Source organism: Oncorhynchus tshawytscha, linkage group LG22 (genome assembly GCF_018296145.1).
Source record: "Oncorhynchus tshawytscha isolate Ot180627B linkage group LG22, Otsh_v2.0, whole genome shotgun sequence".
In the NCBI taxonomy this organism is placed as follows: Eukaryota; Metazoa; Chordata; class Actinopteri; order Salmoniformes; family Salmonidae; genus Oncorhynchus; species Oncorhynchus tshawytscha.
The window spans coordinates 39,007,531-39,024,063 of NC_056450.1; the positions used below are offsets into that span (position 1 = coordinate 39,007,531).

A 16,533-nucleotide genomic window follows, 5' to 3' on the forward strand; every position below is an offset into this window, starting at 1 on the left:
AAAATAAAAAATGAAGAGAAAATATAGATATAACTAGTAGTTACTGGCGGAGAAGTTTGGAACTCTTTGTTATTGGTCTATTAACCAATTTATCACGTCAATGTCACCATGTAAAACTGAAACTCCCACCCATGTAAACATGGTGATTTAGAAGGCCCTGTGTAGATTGTATTTTCAACCAGCAACTACTGTATCAGCAACTAACACTGAACTTTTTCAAGCTTTTACAGTGTTTTATCAGCTGCTGTACAATATGACATAAAACACAGGAAAAACGTATTTTGACTGCACTGGGCCTTAACATTTTTTTAAAAATTGTTGGATAAAATATATTTTTCTAAGTCAGTTATTGACGTTGCAATGTTGAAACGCGGGCTTTTAATCTGAAGGTTTCCTCATTGCCATACCAAAGTGACGTCATCGTTTGTGCTGCTGGCAGAACGAACGTCTCTGAAACTACCGGATCCAACATGGAGAGAAAAGGTAATCTTCATAAAGACACAAAATACAAACGTTTAATCAGTTGTGTGTTAACATATTAATAGCAAATGTCTATGGATGTCGTTTTTAAAAAATTAAAAAAAGTGACAGTTCATTATATCGACAGTCTTTATGTACGAAGTGTTTTGTGGAACTGCATCTCTTGCTAAGCTGAACGCATTGGCTCAGCTAGCTACCTTTTTTTACTAACTAATTAGCACCGTCAACCTGACCCTACAATCATGTCTAAACTGCTTCTATTTGCATGTGCTTTTCATGGAAAAAGTAATTGAGTAAACGTGGAGGGAATAATGCAATATTTATACGACAGATCTTCAGTGAGCGTTGGTGCCAAACATCTCAGTGGCTCTTCCTGTTTTTAAAAACAGGACGTTACTGAATATTTTCAATCACTATCTTCACTTATGTAAATACGAACCAGAATTGAATTCCTTTCTGTTTTCTGCGACCAAAAGCTAACAAATGTTTGCTAACGTCAGCTAGCTAGCTAATCATTTATTTGATATATCTCAGCCAGCTTTCAAATGTCTTTGGCTAACTAACGTTAGCTAGCTAGCACACAACGTTCAACCCAGATGAAGAAACATATAGCTCCTAAAATACGGGTTCACCAGAAATGGGATAAGTTAGCTAGATATTGAATAAATGTGTTGTTTTAAAAAAAAAATATATATATATCATTTGCAATTTACAGTTCTAGCACTTCAAGCAAGGAAGAAGAGGGCGAAAGCAAAGAAGTCGAGCAAGAAGTGAGTAATTGTGTAGTGTACTGTTAGCTTTTCTCGATACATTTTGACACAGGACATTTTAGTTTGACCATAAGCATTGAATCACGTTTCCATTTGGGTCCTGAAAAAGGACTGACTGTGGTCCGGCATGTCGACGAGAGCCACAATTACTCCCAGACTTCACTTTGCGGCAGATGTCGTGTATTTTTCGTTTTTTTTAAAATAAATTGTCAGTTGTACATCCGTTTTCTACCACATATCATAAACACCAGTTAATTCTTTATTTAGGAATTAAACTATATGAGATGTTGTATGAAAAAATGCAATGAATGTTGTTGTTGTTGTTTTTTTTTTTTGTGTGTGTGTGAAGTTTCGTGAAAATACTTTAGATGGCACCTGTCCCTCGTTTCCATAGCAGCAGTTAATTGGTTGGATTTGAGGGTGTCTGGTTTATTCTCTGTGGTCAGAAGGAATGCAGCATATCTGGAAATGTAATGAGCTAATAACGTCAATATTTACATAGTGACACAAACTTGCCATCACATCAGTGTATGGTATCGTGTGAGTGTGACCACGACACGTCTAAGGTAGATATGGACATCTGAATGCATAGAGCAGGGCTACTCCTGGGGCGCCAAAGCACTTCTGGGTTTTGTTTCCATCGGATTGTTAATTTGCACGCAGTTAATTGGTGTCCTAGGCCTACACTAAATCAGTCCCTAAGTAGGAGGCGAGATTGAAAGCTGGCAGAATTGTAACTGGCCTCGAGGGCCTGATTTGTGAGTAGCACCTGCACAAAGTTTAGTACAAATGTAGGTGACACTTGGGCCTGCCCTGAACAAAAATATACCTATAAAAAAAAAATCCTATAACACCCTTTTTCAATATTCTGAATGATGTTGAGTATTTTAGTTAATGTTCCTATAGAACAGATTGAGATCTTTGTGGTTTACCCAACAACAGCCAAGCCAACCCACACTATGCCAGCAGACATCCTTTCTGTAGGCCCGATATTATGTAATGCCTAGCTGTTGTGCTGCTATTTAGAGCAGCAGGAGAACGATGAAGTCCTCAGCACGGGCCAGCTGAAGCACGACGTTATGGATAAGGGAAAACGCCCTGCCCTTGAAGTTGTTTTTCGTTTGTCAGTTCCTCCTTTTGCTGACCTAAACAATGCTAAATCATTTATAAATCATTCATAAATCACATTTTAAACATTACATAAGCAAAATGACTCAAGTGAATGTTGTCCTTCAAAACAATGGATTCGCAAACTGTAGTCATCCTATGTATATGTGTGAACATTCTTTTATAGAGGATTATGCAATGGGTGGGTCTAATCCTGAATGCTGATTGGTTAAAACCGCATTCCAGCTGGTGTCTAGTCTACAAATTACAACCGGCTAAATTTATGGCGTTGTAATGCCTATTTATTTACTCTTCAATCTGACTGCGCAATCCACTGTCTCATCAGCCCAGACAGGCAATTTATAAACTTGATTTCTAGATTAAAAAGCATATAAACGAACATTTTAGTTTTCAACAGCAGAGATTTGTATATATCAGCATCCCCCTCACATCTGATTGGTTTGAAGGGCATTCTAGAGCTTGCATTATTTCCCTTTATAAACTGGGTGGTTAGATCCCTGAATGCTGATTGGCTGACAGCCATGGTATATCAGATCATATACCAAAGGTATGACAAAACATTTATTTTTGCTGCTCTAATTAAGTTGGTAATCAGTTTATAATCGCAATAAAGCAACTCATGGGTTTGTGGTATATGGCCAATATACCACAGCTAAGGACTGTGTCCAGGCACTCGGTGATGCGTCTTGCCTAAGAACAGCCCTTAGCCATAGTATATTGGCCATATACCACAACCCCTCATGCCTTATTGCTAAAATAACACAGTATATTTCACGGTAGAATTCAATGTCTATAGTTCGTTCTTACATGTTTGGGGCTGCTTTTGAAAGCAAAAGCTGACTTGAAAACATTATTGGCATTGTTGAATTCAATTTTCATAATGGCAAGCTATAGGACTGATGGTTTGGTTAGCTAAACTAGCAAGTATGTTGGTTTGGTTACCAAGGCAACTACTGTAGCTGTATCTAGTTAAACGTTCTAGCTACTTCAGTGGATGTTGAACACATTTCTAGACAGCAATGTGTTAAAGTTATAGCCATGGTATAAAAGGCATAATCACCTCGGGGCTCTATGCGTTCTCTGGAAAATAATGCAACTCAGTGGAATATTGTTCATTATTTTCCATAGAACGCCTAGCCCCCCCCCCCTACACACACACACTGATTATCCCTTACAGTTAGTGGGCTGTCACTCTACTGTGAGATGTCGTGAATGGAAAGGGTGACAGTCCTGTATTAAATGTTAGTGTATTAAATGCCATGCAAAGGATCACGTTTTCTCTGGAAAGATGGTTATAGAATGTAGATCTGATACTGTGCTGTTATACAACAACATATCATCTTAGTGCCATTAGTAATATACATTAGTAGGTCTGCCAGGAATACCAGAATGTTTTGTCATGTATTATTTTCTGTGACTGAAAATATATTATTGAAACGAGTTCCACTAGTGATTTTTAAGAAAAGAGGGAAAAGTTGAACACTGAACAGTATTGGTAAATATTGTCACAGCCTTTGCTAAGTGCTCAGGAAGAAGGTCTCTAACCATTGTTATGCGTGTCCTCCATCCAGACAGCCAGCCCACCCCAGGGGTGCAGCACCCCAGCAGCAGCCCCAGCCAGAGGCCTCTCCCCAGGAACCAGATGAGCCTGAGGAGATCTTAGGCTCTGATGATGAGGAGCAGGAGGATCCCAATGACTACTGCAAGGGTGAGGGGATGACTGCGGCGAGGGTGAGGGGATGACTGCGGCGAGGGTGAGGGGATGACTGCGGCGAGGGTGAGGGGATGATGAAGTGACCCAGCGGCGAGGGTGAGGGGATGATGAAGTGCCCCAGCTAGTCTTTAGGGAGTTCCTGCGGTGTCTGCTTTCTTTCTGACTTCTGGCTGTGTGGATAGAACTGACCAGAAAGTTACGTTCTTTCCTAAGATGTGAAACTTGCCACTGGTTTCAGGCAGAGCCAACAGTTTAAAGTTGCCAAGAGTTTAAAAGTAGAATGTTATTTCATTATTAGTCCTCTCTAGTTATAATACATTAACTTGGGAGTCAACAATAGTCTACATGCTTATTTATGTTATTTTGGACTTTCGGGCTGAGCCAATGACTTGTTTGAATGATGTTCTCTATCTCCCTCTGCTGCGTTTCTAGGTGGCTACCACCATGTAAAGATAGGAGATCTGTTCAATGGGAGGTACCATGTGATCAGGAAGCTGGGCTGGGGACACTTCTCCACTGTGTGGCTGGCTTGGGACATTCAGTAAGATCACTTATCATATCATTGTCTGTGAAGGCCTGAGACTGCATCACACTAGATTCTGATCAACACATCTTCACAATACCAGAAGCAGTATTTGTTAAATCAACTTTTGTTGTTGTTGCTGAAATAATCCTATATTGCATAGAATCAAACATACATCGTCAGCTTGACTGACTGACTGTTTGTTTTGTAGGGTGAAGAGGTTTGTGGCTATGAAAGTGGTGAAGAGTGCAGAGCATTACACAGAGACGGCTGTAGATGAGATCAAACTGCTCAGATCTGTGAGTATTAACTTGGTCAATCATACTCACCAGCATGACAACAGCCTGATATTTTCATCTGTAAAAATGCTTCCCTTTCTTCCTTGTCCCTTTGTTCACCTTTTCCTTTCAGACATTTTGTTCTGATAAGTTTTTTTTTCCTGTTATTTTTTTTTTTTTTTTTTTTGTGGTTCGTAGGTGAGAAACACGGACCCTGACGATCCCAAGAGGGAGATGGTGGTTCAGCTACTGGATGACTTCAAGATCTCCGGTGTCAACGGGACTCATGTGTGCATGGTGTTTGAGGTGCTGGGGCACCACCTACTGAAGTGGATCATCAAGTCCAACTACCAGGGCCTTCCTCTGCCCTGCGTCAAGAGCATCATACGACAGGTAATACCACAGGATGTAGTCCTCCATACCGTGGCTATCCAAACCTAATCCTAGACCTTGTTGCTGATCGGGATTGGGGTCAGTTCCATATCAATTCAGCAAGTGAACTAAGATTCTTTATTTCCTCCATTGAAAAGCAATGAATTGAAATTGAATTGGCACCAACCCTGCTACTGATCCTTCACCTCATTGACCTTGTAAAGATTCATTTAAAAACGATTCAGTCCTATTTTTTTGAATGTCTTATTTACTTATCAACTTAAACTATCACATGACCTCTGGCTGAAGGGAAATTGATTTCCAGACTTCCTTGACCAATGACCAAGAGGGATGGGACTAGTATTACTGAGTGGTGCAGCAGTCTGAGGCTCTAGAGGCGTCAATACAGCCCCACCCTGGTTCGATCCCGGGCTGTATCACAACCCGGCCGTAATCAGGAGTCCCATAGTGCGGCGGTGTCTGGGTTAGGGGAGGGTTGGGCCCGGCTAGGACGTCATTCTAAATAAGAATTTGTTCTTAACTGACTTGCCTAGTTAAATAAAATAATTGGTGCCCATTGTGCAGGTTCTCCAGGGGTTGGACTACCTTCACACCAAGTGTGAGATCATCCACACTGACATCAAGCCAGAGAACATCCTGTTGACGGTGAATGAGCCATACGTGAGGAGGCTGGCCGCGGAGGCTACAGAGTGGCAGAAAGCAGGAGCTCCCCCTCCCTCAGGGTCCGCAGGTAGGGGTTAAGTCCATGCACCCCACATATGCACCGCACAGACAGCAGCACTCGTGCAAAAGTTCCCCAAAATATGGTACTTGGGTGTAACAGAAGTATGTTGATTTGGCTTTGTTCTATTTTTCAGTCAGCACAGCTCCAGCTCCAAAAGCAGTAAGTCTCCCCTGTTTACTCATTGCCCTTTTCTTACAATTTCAGCCATTCAGTGTTACTGTGCTACTGCAACCATAACCAGTAGCTATTGTATTCTGTAAACCCTGTTGACGTCAGTCCTGTCTGTCCTCCTGCTTCCTCCTCTCCAGACGACCAAAATGTCCAAGAACAAGAAGAAGAAATTAAAGAAGAAGCAGAAGCGTCAGGCGGAGCTGTTGGAGAAGTGCATTCTGGATCTGGAGGAGATGGAGAAGGCTCCGGAGAGGGAGGAGGAGGAGGAGGATGATGAAGAGGGTCCGGAGTCTCCCGTATCTCCCAAGCAGCAGCGGCCATATTGTGCTCCTCTCAGACAAGTCTCCTTACAGGAAGTAGCCAGCCAAGACACAGCAGGTGACTTTCTGTAATTCAATTCAATACTACTTTGTCACTCAAGGGGACGTTAGTATTTTTCAATCATGGGCCTGGAGATCCACACTGAGTTGAACAGGCTTTTTGCTCAGCAGTGATGCACCTGATTCAACTAATCTACTAATTATCAAGCCCTTGATTAGTTGAACCAGCTGAGCTGGGACAAAAAGCCTGCACACCCAGTTGGGTCTCCCAGATTAGGATTAAGAACACAGAATTAGACGAATTAGAAGGGAACTACTAGTCCAGCCTCCACTAGATCTAATGTTATTTTCTCATTTACCCAGGATGCATAGCGGGTGCGGAGGTGACGTGGTTAGGACCAGAAGGGATAATAACAGAAGCAGAAGTGAACTGTAACGGCCTTCATCCTGAGGCAGAGGACAATGAAACGGAGGAGAGGAAGGCACAGTGGAGAGAGCAAGACCAACACAACGGTAACGTAGACCAAACAGGGGCTTGTCCTCTTCTTCAGGACTCTCCACCACCTCAACACGTGTATAACGGCCTGGTGTCCCCGGATACCCCAGAGAGTGAGGAAGGGAGTGGAGCACCGACCAGGAAGGAGGCTGAAATAAAGACTAAAGCATCCGAGATGACTGAGATGAAAAGCTTTGGTGGCCGGGAGGAGCTATCGTCAGAGGAGCAGAAGAATCAGGAAAGGAGTCAAGTGGAAGTCACAGAGGAGGCGCAGGGCAGGAGTCGTGGAGAGGAGGCCACAGAGGAGGCGCTGGAGAACGTCCAGTATGGAGGAGAACAGGAGAGTCTGAAGGATGGTGAGAAGATGGGTATCAAAAATCACATATTTGTATATTTAAACGGGCGGATTTTGGATTATTATGCTAATTAGATTTTGGTGTGGGCGTCGACTATAGTACAGTACATTGTTGTATTCCTTCTTTATTTTGACGGTCAGATCAGTGTTGTAATGGCAGGTTGCTGAGTTTCTCTCTCTCTCTCGATACAGCCAAATTAGCAGCGGGGAACCTCCTGGTGAACCCTCTGGAGCCACTCAATGCAGACAGACTGAAGGTCAAGATAGCAGACCTGGGCAATGCTTGCTGGCTGGTGAGTATCTGTGTGCAGATGATTTCCTGCTGAAGTCTTCCCCCGTCATTCATGTCGCCTACCTGCTTGCTTGAGTTTGCCAATGGAATACCCCCCCCAAAAAAAAAAAAAAAAAAAACAGAACTCCACCCCAGCTGCCGCTTTATACAGGCTCAATCAAATGTGGAAAGTTATTTTTAAATTTTTTTAAACACTGCTTGACCCCAGTTCTGCAATAGCAGTCTCATTGACCTGGCTCCCCCTTACTCCGCAGCACAAGCACTTTACAGAAGACATCCAGACGAGACAGTACCGTTCTCTAGAGGTGCTCATAGGGTCTGGCTACAACACACCAGCTGACATATGGAGTACAGCCTGCATGGTAAGACTGGACAACAACACACTTTACATTCAAATAAAACAACATTTTTAAAACCAGTAAATAAACAGAAAGTAGAAGACATTAATTTAGTAATTTCTTGGATGGATTGCGACGCTACGACGGACTAGAATTCCCTTTTTACTAGCCATGTGAATTTCCCCACTTGGGATAATTAAGCAATAAGGCATGAGGGGGTGTGGTATATGGCCAATATACCATGGCTAAAAGGCTGTTCTAAAGTACGACGCAACGCGGAGTGCCTGGATATATTGGCCATGTACCACAAACCGCTGAGGAGCCTTATTGCTATTATAAACTGTTTCTCAATGTAATTAGAGCAGTAAAAATACATATTTTGTCATCCCTGTGCTATACGGTCTGATATACCACGGCTGTCAGCCAATCAGATAATTGACTGATGGAAGAAAGAGGGACATCTGTACAAGAAGGAGATCCTATTTAGAATGGCTTTCCAAGATCTTCCTCCCTACACGTACACTGTCTGCTTCCTGCCATTAGGCTGTCTGTGTTTTGTTGTTGTTTATTGTGTCCTTCTCTGCAGGCGTTTGAGCTGGCCACTGGGGACTACTTGTTTGAGCCTCATTCCGGGGAAGATTACTCGAGGGACGAAGGTAGTTATCCAGCCGAATATTAATCTGCTTGATTTGAATATAGGTTTAGTAGTCTAATTTTAGAAGGTTGCCTCTGTGCTAATCTTACATACCTGATTCTAATAATTAGCTGGCTTATCAGCTGAATCCGGTTATTTACAACTGGGGTTGGAGTTAAAACCCTACAGGAGGGTAGCTCTCCAGGAACAGGGTTGGAGTGTAAACCTACAGGAGGGTAGCTCTCCAGGAACAGGGTTGGAGTGTAAACCTACAGGAGGGTAGCTCTCCAGGAACAGGGTTGGAGTGTAAACCTACAGGAGGGTAGCTCTCCAGGAACAGGGTTGGAGTGTAAACCTACAGGAGGGTAGCTCTCCAGGAACAGGGTTGGAGTGTAAACCTACAGGAGGGTAGCTCTCCAGGAACAGGGTTGGAGACCCTTGGTGTGAACCTACAGGAGGGTAGCTCTCCAGGAACAGGGTTGAAGAGCCCTGGCCTACAGAGAAGAGCTGTTTTGGATTCTTGGCATTAACCGTTTGCATACTGTGAAATGCCTTCCGAAATATTAATAGGTTTTCATTCAATCTCTTCTTGTCACTTTGGGATTTTACTTGGTCCTAAATATTCATAAATGCATTAATGATTTAAAAACCAAGAGTCATACATTATGCAGTAGGTGGTGAGTACAATACTGTGCAATGCATTTCATGGTACAATATTGATTAGTAGTCTAGTTGACAGTAAAGACTACAGTGATTTTGTAATTGGTATAATAGCCATCTGGACACATTGTTTTAGCATGTGTCAGCTAGCCTGGGCCTGTTCATTACTGTAGCCAGCTGGTCACGTTGTTTTAGCATGTGTCACCTAGCCTGGGCCTGTTCATTACTGAATTACTGTAGCCATCTGGACACATTGGTTTAGCATGTGTCAGCTAGCCTGGGCCTGTTCATTACTGTAGCCAGCTGGACACATTGGTTTAGCATGTGTCAGCTTAGCCTGGGCCTGTTCATTACTGTAGCCAGCTGGTCACATTGTTTTAGCATGTGTCAGCTAGCCTGGGCCTGTTCATTACTGAATTACTGTAGCCATCTGGACACATTGGTTTAGCATGTGTCAGCTAGCCTGGGCCTGTTCATTACTGTAGCCATCTGGGCACATTGTTTTAGCATGTGTCAGCTTAGCCTGGGCCTGTTCATTACTGTAGCCAGCTGGACACATTGGTTTAGCATGTGTCAGCTTAGCCTGGGCCTGTTCATTACTGTAGCCAGCTGGTCACATTGTTTTAGCATGTGTCAGCTAGCCTGGGCCTGTTCATTACTGTAGCCATCTGGACACATTGTTTTAGCATGTGTCAGCTAGCCTGGGCCTGTTCATTACTGTAGCCATCTGGTCTATCATTGTCATACCATGTGTTTAGTAGGAGAGATGAAGTTGTTGACTATAGAACGTTGTGTGGCTATATGTCAGCTATAGTCAAATCCTAAAGGGCCAGTTTCCCAGATTATTTTAAAGCCTTGACTTGGACTGGAAAGTAATGTTCAGATTTTTACATTGAAAGTGTTTGGGGTTTTTTATAGTCCAAAGGAAACCTGCTACCTGTTATTATGAACCTATCCACCCCTCTTTTACAGCTTTTTCTGCTACGTAATAACCTGCTACCTGTTATTATGAACCTATCCACCCCTCTTTTACAGCTTTTTCTGCTATAGAACGTAATGTCCTGTCAAATACCTGTTATTATGAACCTATCCACCCCTCTTTTTACAGCTTTTTCTGCTTACGTAATAACCTGCTACCTGTTATTATGAACCTATCCACCCCTCTTTTACAGCTTTTTCTGCTACGTAATAACCTGCTACCTGTTATTATGAACCTATCCACCCCTCTTTTTTACAGCTTTTTTAACTGCTACGTAATAACCTGCTACCTGTTATTATGAACCTATCCACCCCTCTTTTACAGCTTTTTCTGCTACGTAATAACCTGCTACCTGTTATTATGAACCTATCCACCCCTCTTTTACAGCTTTTCTCCTACGTAATAACCTGCTATGTGTTTATTGGAAATTATTGTTATGAGTACATCTATGATCATGTGATGTTGAGTACCTACCTGCATTCCTGTGTTTATTTTCCCCCTCGTGACAATTGGAGCTATATTTCTGTCAATACTGCACATCCTTTCCAGTTCCCCACGCCCTCTACTCATCTGCCTCCTCCTCCTCCTCCCCACGCCCTCTACTCATCTGCCTCCTCCTCCCCCGCGCCCCTCTACTCATCTGCCTCCTCCATCTGCCTCCCCGCCTCCCGCCCTCTACTCATCTGCCTCCTCTGCCCCTCTCCTCCGCCTCCTCCCCCCCCTCGCCCCTCTACTCATCTGCCTCCTCCTCCCCCTCTACTCCTCCTCCCTCCTCCCCCCGCCCTCTACTCATCTGCCTCCTCCTCCCCCCGCGCCCTCTACTCATCTGCCTCCTCCTCCTCCCCGCGCCCTCTACTCATCTGCCTCCTCCTCCCCCCGCGCCCTCTACTCATCTGCCTCCTCCTCCCCGCGCCCTCTACTCATCTGCCTCCTCCTCCCCCCGCGCCCTCTACTCATCTGCCTCCTCCTCCTCCCCGCGCCCTCTACTCATCTGCCTCCTCCTCCCCGCGCCCTCTACTCATCTGCCTCCTCCTCCCCCCGCGCCCTCTACTCATCTGCCTCCTCCTCCCCCCGCGCCCTCTACTCATCTGCCTCCTCCTCCTCCCCGCGCCCTCTACTCATCTGCCTCCTCCTCCCCTCCTCCTCCTCCCCGCGCCCTCTACTCATCTGCCTCCTCCTCCCCGCGCCCTCTACTCATCTGCCTCCTCCTCCCCCCGCGCCCTCTACTCATCTGCCTCCTCCTCCTCCCCGCGCCCTCTACTCATCTGCCTCCTCCTCCCCCGCGCCCTCTACTCATCTGCCTCCTCCTCCTCCCCGCGCCCTCTACTCATCTGCCTCCTCCTCCTCCCCGCGCCCTCTACTCATCTGCCTCCTCCTCCTCCCCTGCCTCCTCCTCCTCCCCGCGCCCTCTACTCATCTGCCTCCTCCTCCTCCCCTCATCGCCCTCTACTCATCTGCCGCCTCCTCCTCCCCTCCTCCTCCCCCGCGCCCTCTACTCATCTGCCGCCTCCTCCCATCTGCCTCCTCCCCTCGCCCTCTACTCATCTGCCTCCTCCTCCTCCCCGCGCCCCCTCTACTCATCTGCCGCCTCCTCCTCCCCGCGCCCTCTGCTAGGCTTTTTGCTCAGACTTGCGTATGTTGTAACTTATTTTTTTATTTTTTTTAATCAATTTGGCTGTGTTGACTACTCACAGCTAACTGTGTTGACTACTCACAGCTAACTGTGTTGACTACTCACAGCTAACTGTGTTGACTACTCACAGCTTGATTTGATTCAGTGGCACGTTAGGTATTTGCAGAGGTAGGTGGAAGCTAGCCCAGGGCTAACTGTCATAAGCTACAACTCCTCATCTGCTACAGCCACGTGTTGACTACTCACAGCTTGAACCTGGACACCTAGTTATAGATTGGCCCGACGTTGTGCGTGTGGACACGTATTACTCTACTTGTGAGTACCAGAAGTCCTTACAAGAATCATAAATAAGCTAAAATGTTGAGGACAGTCCTCACTGTTTTTAAAGGCTATTATAGGGTTAGGTTTAGTGAAAATAGGATTTTGAATGTCAAGTATAGTAAGACACAGGTCTGTGTGAGTTGATCTGAGGATCTTCTAACCCCATGTCCATTCTTTATCTTACTGGCTTTTAATGTCTGCGTGTAGCAGACATGGTCTTCCTTCTGCTTTGTGACTTCAGTCTACTGAAACTAGTTTCTGCCGTAGAGATAAATGTACAGAGATGATGGTGTTAAATGGATTATCGCTATGTTTTCTGACAGCTCTGTTCCAAAGACTGAAGGTGTTCAGTTGGTAAAGATACTGTGGTTGTCGTCTACATGTGCTTCATGTCATACTACGTTCTCGTTGTCTTAATAGTGTTTTATTTAAGCTTTTACTTAACGAGGCATTGAAGAACAAGTTACTTACACCGGACCAAGCTGGGTCCCTATGGGACTCAATCACGGCCAGTTGTGATACAGCCTGGAATTGAACCAGGACGCCTCTAGCGCTGAGATGCAGTTCCTTAGACCGCTGCGCCACTCGGGAGCCCCAAAATATGCTGCCGCTTGGCTCTGTTCTGCTTCTTCCTCTCTGCTTCCTCCTGGCTTTCTCTCTTCCTCCACTTTCTCATGTCTCTATCTCTTTATTTATATTTATATATATATATATATCTGATTTATTGAGTTGTTGGAAAGTTCCCCACCTCTATGCACAGTGGGAAATTCTCCCAGGAATGGTTCACCAGAAGCGGTACTGTGTGTCTGTGCCCAGCACTGGGGGTGTGTGGGGAGGTAGAGCAGGCAAGGTCCTCTGACAGCGGTACTGTGTCCAGGGGGGTGTGGAGGTAGAGCAGGCAAGGTCCTCTGACAGTAGTACTGTGTGTCTGTGCCCAGCACTGGGGGTGTGGGGAGGTAGAGCAGGCAAGGTCCTCTGACAGCGGTACTGTGTGGGGAGGTAGAGCAGGCCAGGTCCTCTGACAGCGGTACTGTGTGTCTGTGGCCAGCACTGGGGGGTCTGGGGGGAGGTAGGTAGAGCCTCTGGCAAGGTGGTCCTCTGACAGCGGTACTGTGTGGGGAGGTAGAGCAGGCCAGGTCCTCTGACAGCGGTACTGTGTGTCTGTGGCCAGCACTGGGGGTCTGGGGAGGTAGAGCAGGCCTCTGACAGGTGGTCCTCTGACAGCGGTACTGTGTGGGCCCAGCAGGGGGTCTGGGGAGGTAGAGCAGGCAAGGTCCTCTGACAGCGGTACTGTGTGGGGAGGTAGAGCAGGCCAGGTCCTCTGACAGCACCAGGAGACCCAACTGCTACATTCCAAATGTCAACACTTGTATACTACGTAGAATCAGAACCACTTTAAATCCAGTCTCTGTCATGTGAAGGTGTTCTCTACTTAGTTTTAGGCAGCGGTCTTTGTACTGTTTGACAGGTAGTTATTGAGATTGTACACCCCCAAAATAAAAGGGACTGTACAACCCCAAAATAAAAGGTGGATTCCTCAGTGCTGTCAGACTGACCCCCTGGCCCCTTCACCCTCACCCAGGGTGAGCTTGTGACTGACTGCCACACCAAGTCTGACTGTTTGTCCTCTTCTCTTCCCCCGGTCTCTTTCCTCTCGTTGTGTCTGTCAGACCATATCGCATTGATCATCGAGCTGCTGGGGCAAGTCCCACACAAACTCGTAACAGCTGGGAGATATTCCAAGGATTTTTTCACCAAGAAAGGTAAAGAAAAGTGTTTATGTAAAGGTTTTTAAATGACCTTTCTCTCCTTTTGTTGTAAATCTATGCGTGTATTTCATAGTGCCAAAGTTTTTTTGGTTGGATTTTCTTGTATGCTGTAATTTAAAGGACAGCTTTTAGTAACAGTCTTGAGTGGTGTGTGTGTGTGTGTGATGGTGGTGAGTCTTGTCGTGTGCTGGGGTGACGTGAAACCCTGTGACTGGCTGGCTGGCTGGCTGGCTGACTGCTGTCTCTCTCTGTCTAATCCTTCTATGTGTCTCTGAGGCTGACTGTCTCTTCTCTTTCCTAGGGGACCTGAAGCATATCACCAAGCTGAAGCCGTGGGGGTTACTAGAGGTGCTGCAGGATAAGTACGAGTGGTCCAAAGAGGAGGCTGATTGTTTCGCTGACTTCCTCCTCCCCATGCTGGAGCTGGTACCAGAGAAGAGGGCCACGGCTGCAGACTGCCTGCGCCACCCCTGGATCGCCCCCCAGTGACGGCCCCCCAGTACTGCAATGCGAAACACCTAGGGCCTGTTCAGTCGGCAAACGTTTTTGAATGTTGCAGCTAATTCGAATGACTGGAGCTGACTTAACTCATTTTTCTACTTGTCATTGAGGCATGTTTGTTCTCCGTTAAGGAGTTCTATCCGAACGTTCCATAACGTTTTGCCCTGCTGAATGCGGCCCGGCCTGGTTTGCCCCTGATGAAACCTTCCAACCACTGTAATGTAAAACCCTGGGGCTATGTTCAGGAGTATGTAACCTCCAGTAAGCCCAACTCCGGTCCTCCAGTAAGCCCAACTCCGGTCCTCCAGTAAGCCCAACTCCGGTCCTCCAGTAAGCCCAACTCCGGTCCTCCAGTAAGCCCAACTCCGGTCCTCCAGTAAGCCCTACAGCAGCCTTTTGTTGTAGACCTGGACAAACACACCTGATACAGCTCATTGAGGACCTGATGAATAGTTGAATCAGGTGTGCTTATCTGAGAATGTGTACTGTTGTGGAGTTAGGAAATACTGTGGGAAATGACTCCAAATGTGAAAGTAGTGTTTCACATCCCTGAATTACATCCCTAGATGTATACTCTCTAGTGGAGGCATCTGGCCACTGGGATGCAAATTAAACCTCTTACAAGAGACTTGTTGCAACAGATCACTTTCCAATTGGATCATCTGAGATGGCTATTTATTTTGGGTTTGTATTCTTACATTTTGTTCTTATTGTCATCAAGGACTCTTTGTCTTTTTTTTTAAATATTTGTTTCTCCTTTTTTCTTTCCTTTTGTACTGATGTTTAAGAAGCTAGTAGACAACACTGACCATATAAACCAATCATTTTGATGGTCCACAATTCTGTGCTCTGTACACTTCTCATCCATGTACACTATATATACAAAGTATGTGGACACCCCTTCAAAATTAGTGGATTTGGCTATTTCAGCCACTGATGCTGACAGGTGTATAAAATCGAGCATGCAGCCATGCAATCTCCATAGACAAACATTGGCAGTAGATTGAATGGCCTTACTGAAGAGCTCAATGACTTTCAACGTGGCACCGTCATAGGATGCCATCTTTCCAAAAAGTCATTTTGTCAAATTTCTGCCCTGCTAGAGCTGCCACGATCAGCTGTAAATGCTGTTGTTGTGGAAACGTCTTGGAGCAACAACGGCTCAGCCGTGAAGTGGTAGGCCACACAAACTCACAGAACAGGACCACCGACAACGTCAACTCCATATTAATGGTTTTGGAATGAGATGTTTGTTGAGTGGGTGTCCACATACTTTTGGTTATGTAGTGTAAGATAGTGATTGTGATTCCCACCACCATCTTGCTTTGTTCTACCCCAGCACAAGACCTGGAGCAGAACACGATCAAGGAACTGTAGTCACTAGTGCCCTCCACCACTTTTCTCTGTCATATAACTTGATACCACTTGGTTTTTCCTCTGATAAAGGCTAAGAGTACTAATGTGTTACACCTTCACCCATAAGGCATTTTGTTTTGTATTAGGAAGTTGCACATAGGGCAAACGAACATGAACAAATGTGTAGGTTGCACTCCACTCTCTTTTCTGACTGAACAATTTCTAGTTCTCCACAGGAAATTCATTTAGAGGACTGTCTAGCTGTTCAGATCAGTAAAATCCATACCACCTTTTTTGTACAGAATCTGTTATTGTTCTACCTTGTCATTGATTCATTCTCATTGGATAAGAGACTGGTTTTCTCATGTTTTGTGAGTTTCATTAAGTAATATTATGTTCATAAGAGCCCCCCCCCATCCAAAATGAGACATTTTCAAAAAAATAAAATTGTCTGTGTATATACCTGTACCAAAGAGTTGTTCTGTATGTTACAGCCATGTAGAGTTAACAAATCCTAGGTTGTGTCCGAAATGGCACTCGCTTCCCTTTACGCTGCATTCGGAAAGTATTCAGACCCCTTCACTTTTTCCACATTTTATATTACAGCGTTATTCTAAAAATGGATTCAATTTGAATTTTTTTTCCCCTCATCAATCTACACACAATAACCCATATTGACAAAGCGAAAGTAGGGTTTT

General features: G+C 45.1%; 1 protein-coding gene across 2 annotated transcripts; it reads left to right on the forward strand.

Annotated features, from left to right (window-relative positions):
• Positions 1 to 377: 377 nt before the first annotated feature.
• On the forward strand, positions 378 to 16,303 carry LOC112222400 (SRSF protein kinase 1). Of its 2 annotated transcripts, none has more exons than XM_024385192.2 (15): positions 378 to 483; positions 1,196 to 1,250; positions 3,950 to 4,086; positions 4,525 to 4,633; positions 4,827 to 4,914; positions 5,092 to 5,286; positions 5,851 to 6,016; positions 6,144 to 6,169; positions 6,319 to 6,559; positions 6,865 to 7,365; positions 7,545 to 7,645; positions 7,899 to 8,006; positions 8,569 to 8,638; positions 13,880 to 13,972; positions 14,280 to 16,303. In XM_024385192.2, the coding sequence occupies exons 1-15, from the start codon at positions 471 to 473 to the stop codon at positions 14,465 to 14,467; spliced, it is 2,091 nt and encodes a 696-aa protein (XP_024240960.1). In that variant the 5' UTR covers positions 378 to 470; the 3' UTR covers positions 14,468 to 16,303. The 2 variants fall into 2 exon arrangements, with proteins under 2 accessions (XP_024240960.1, XP_024240961.1); XM_024385193.2 differs by having other exon boundaries at positions 6,865 to 7,353.
• Positions 16,304 to 16,533: the final 230 nt, after the last annotated feature.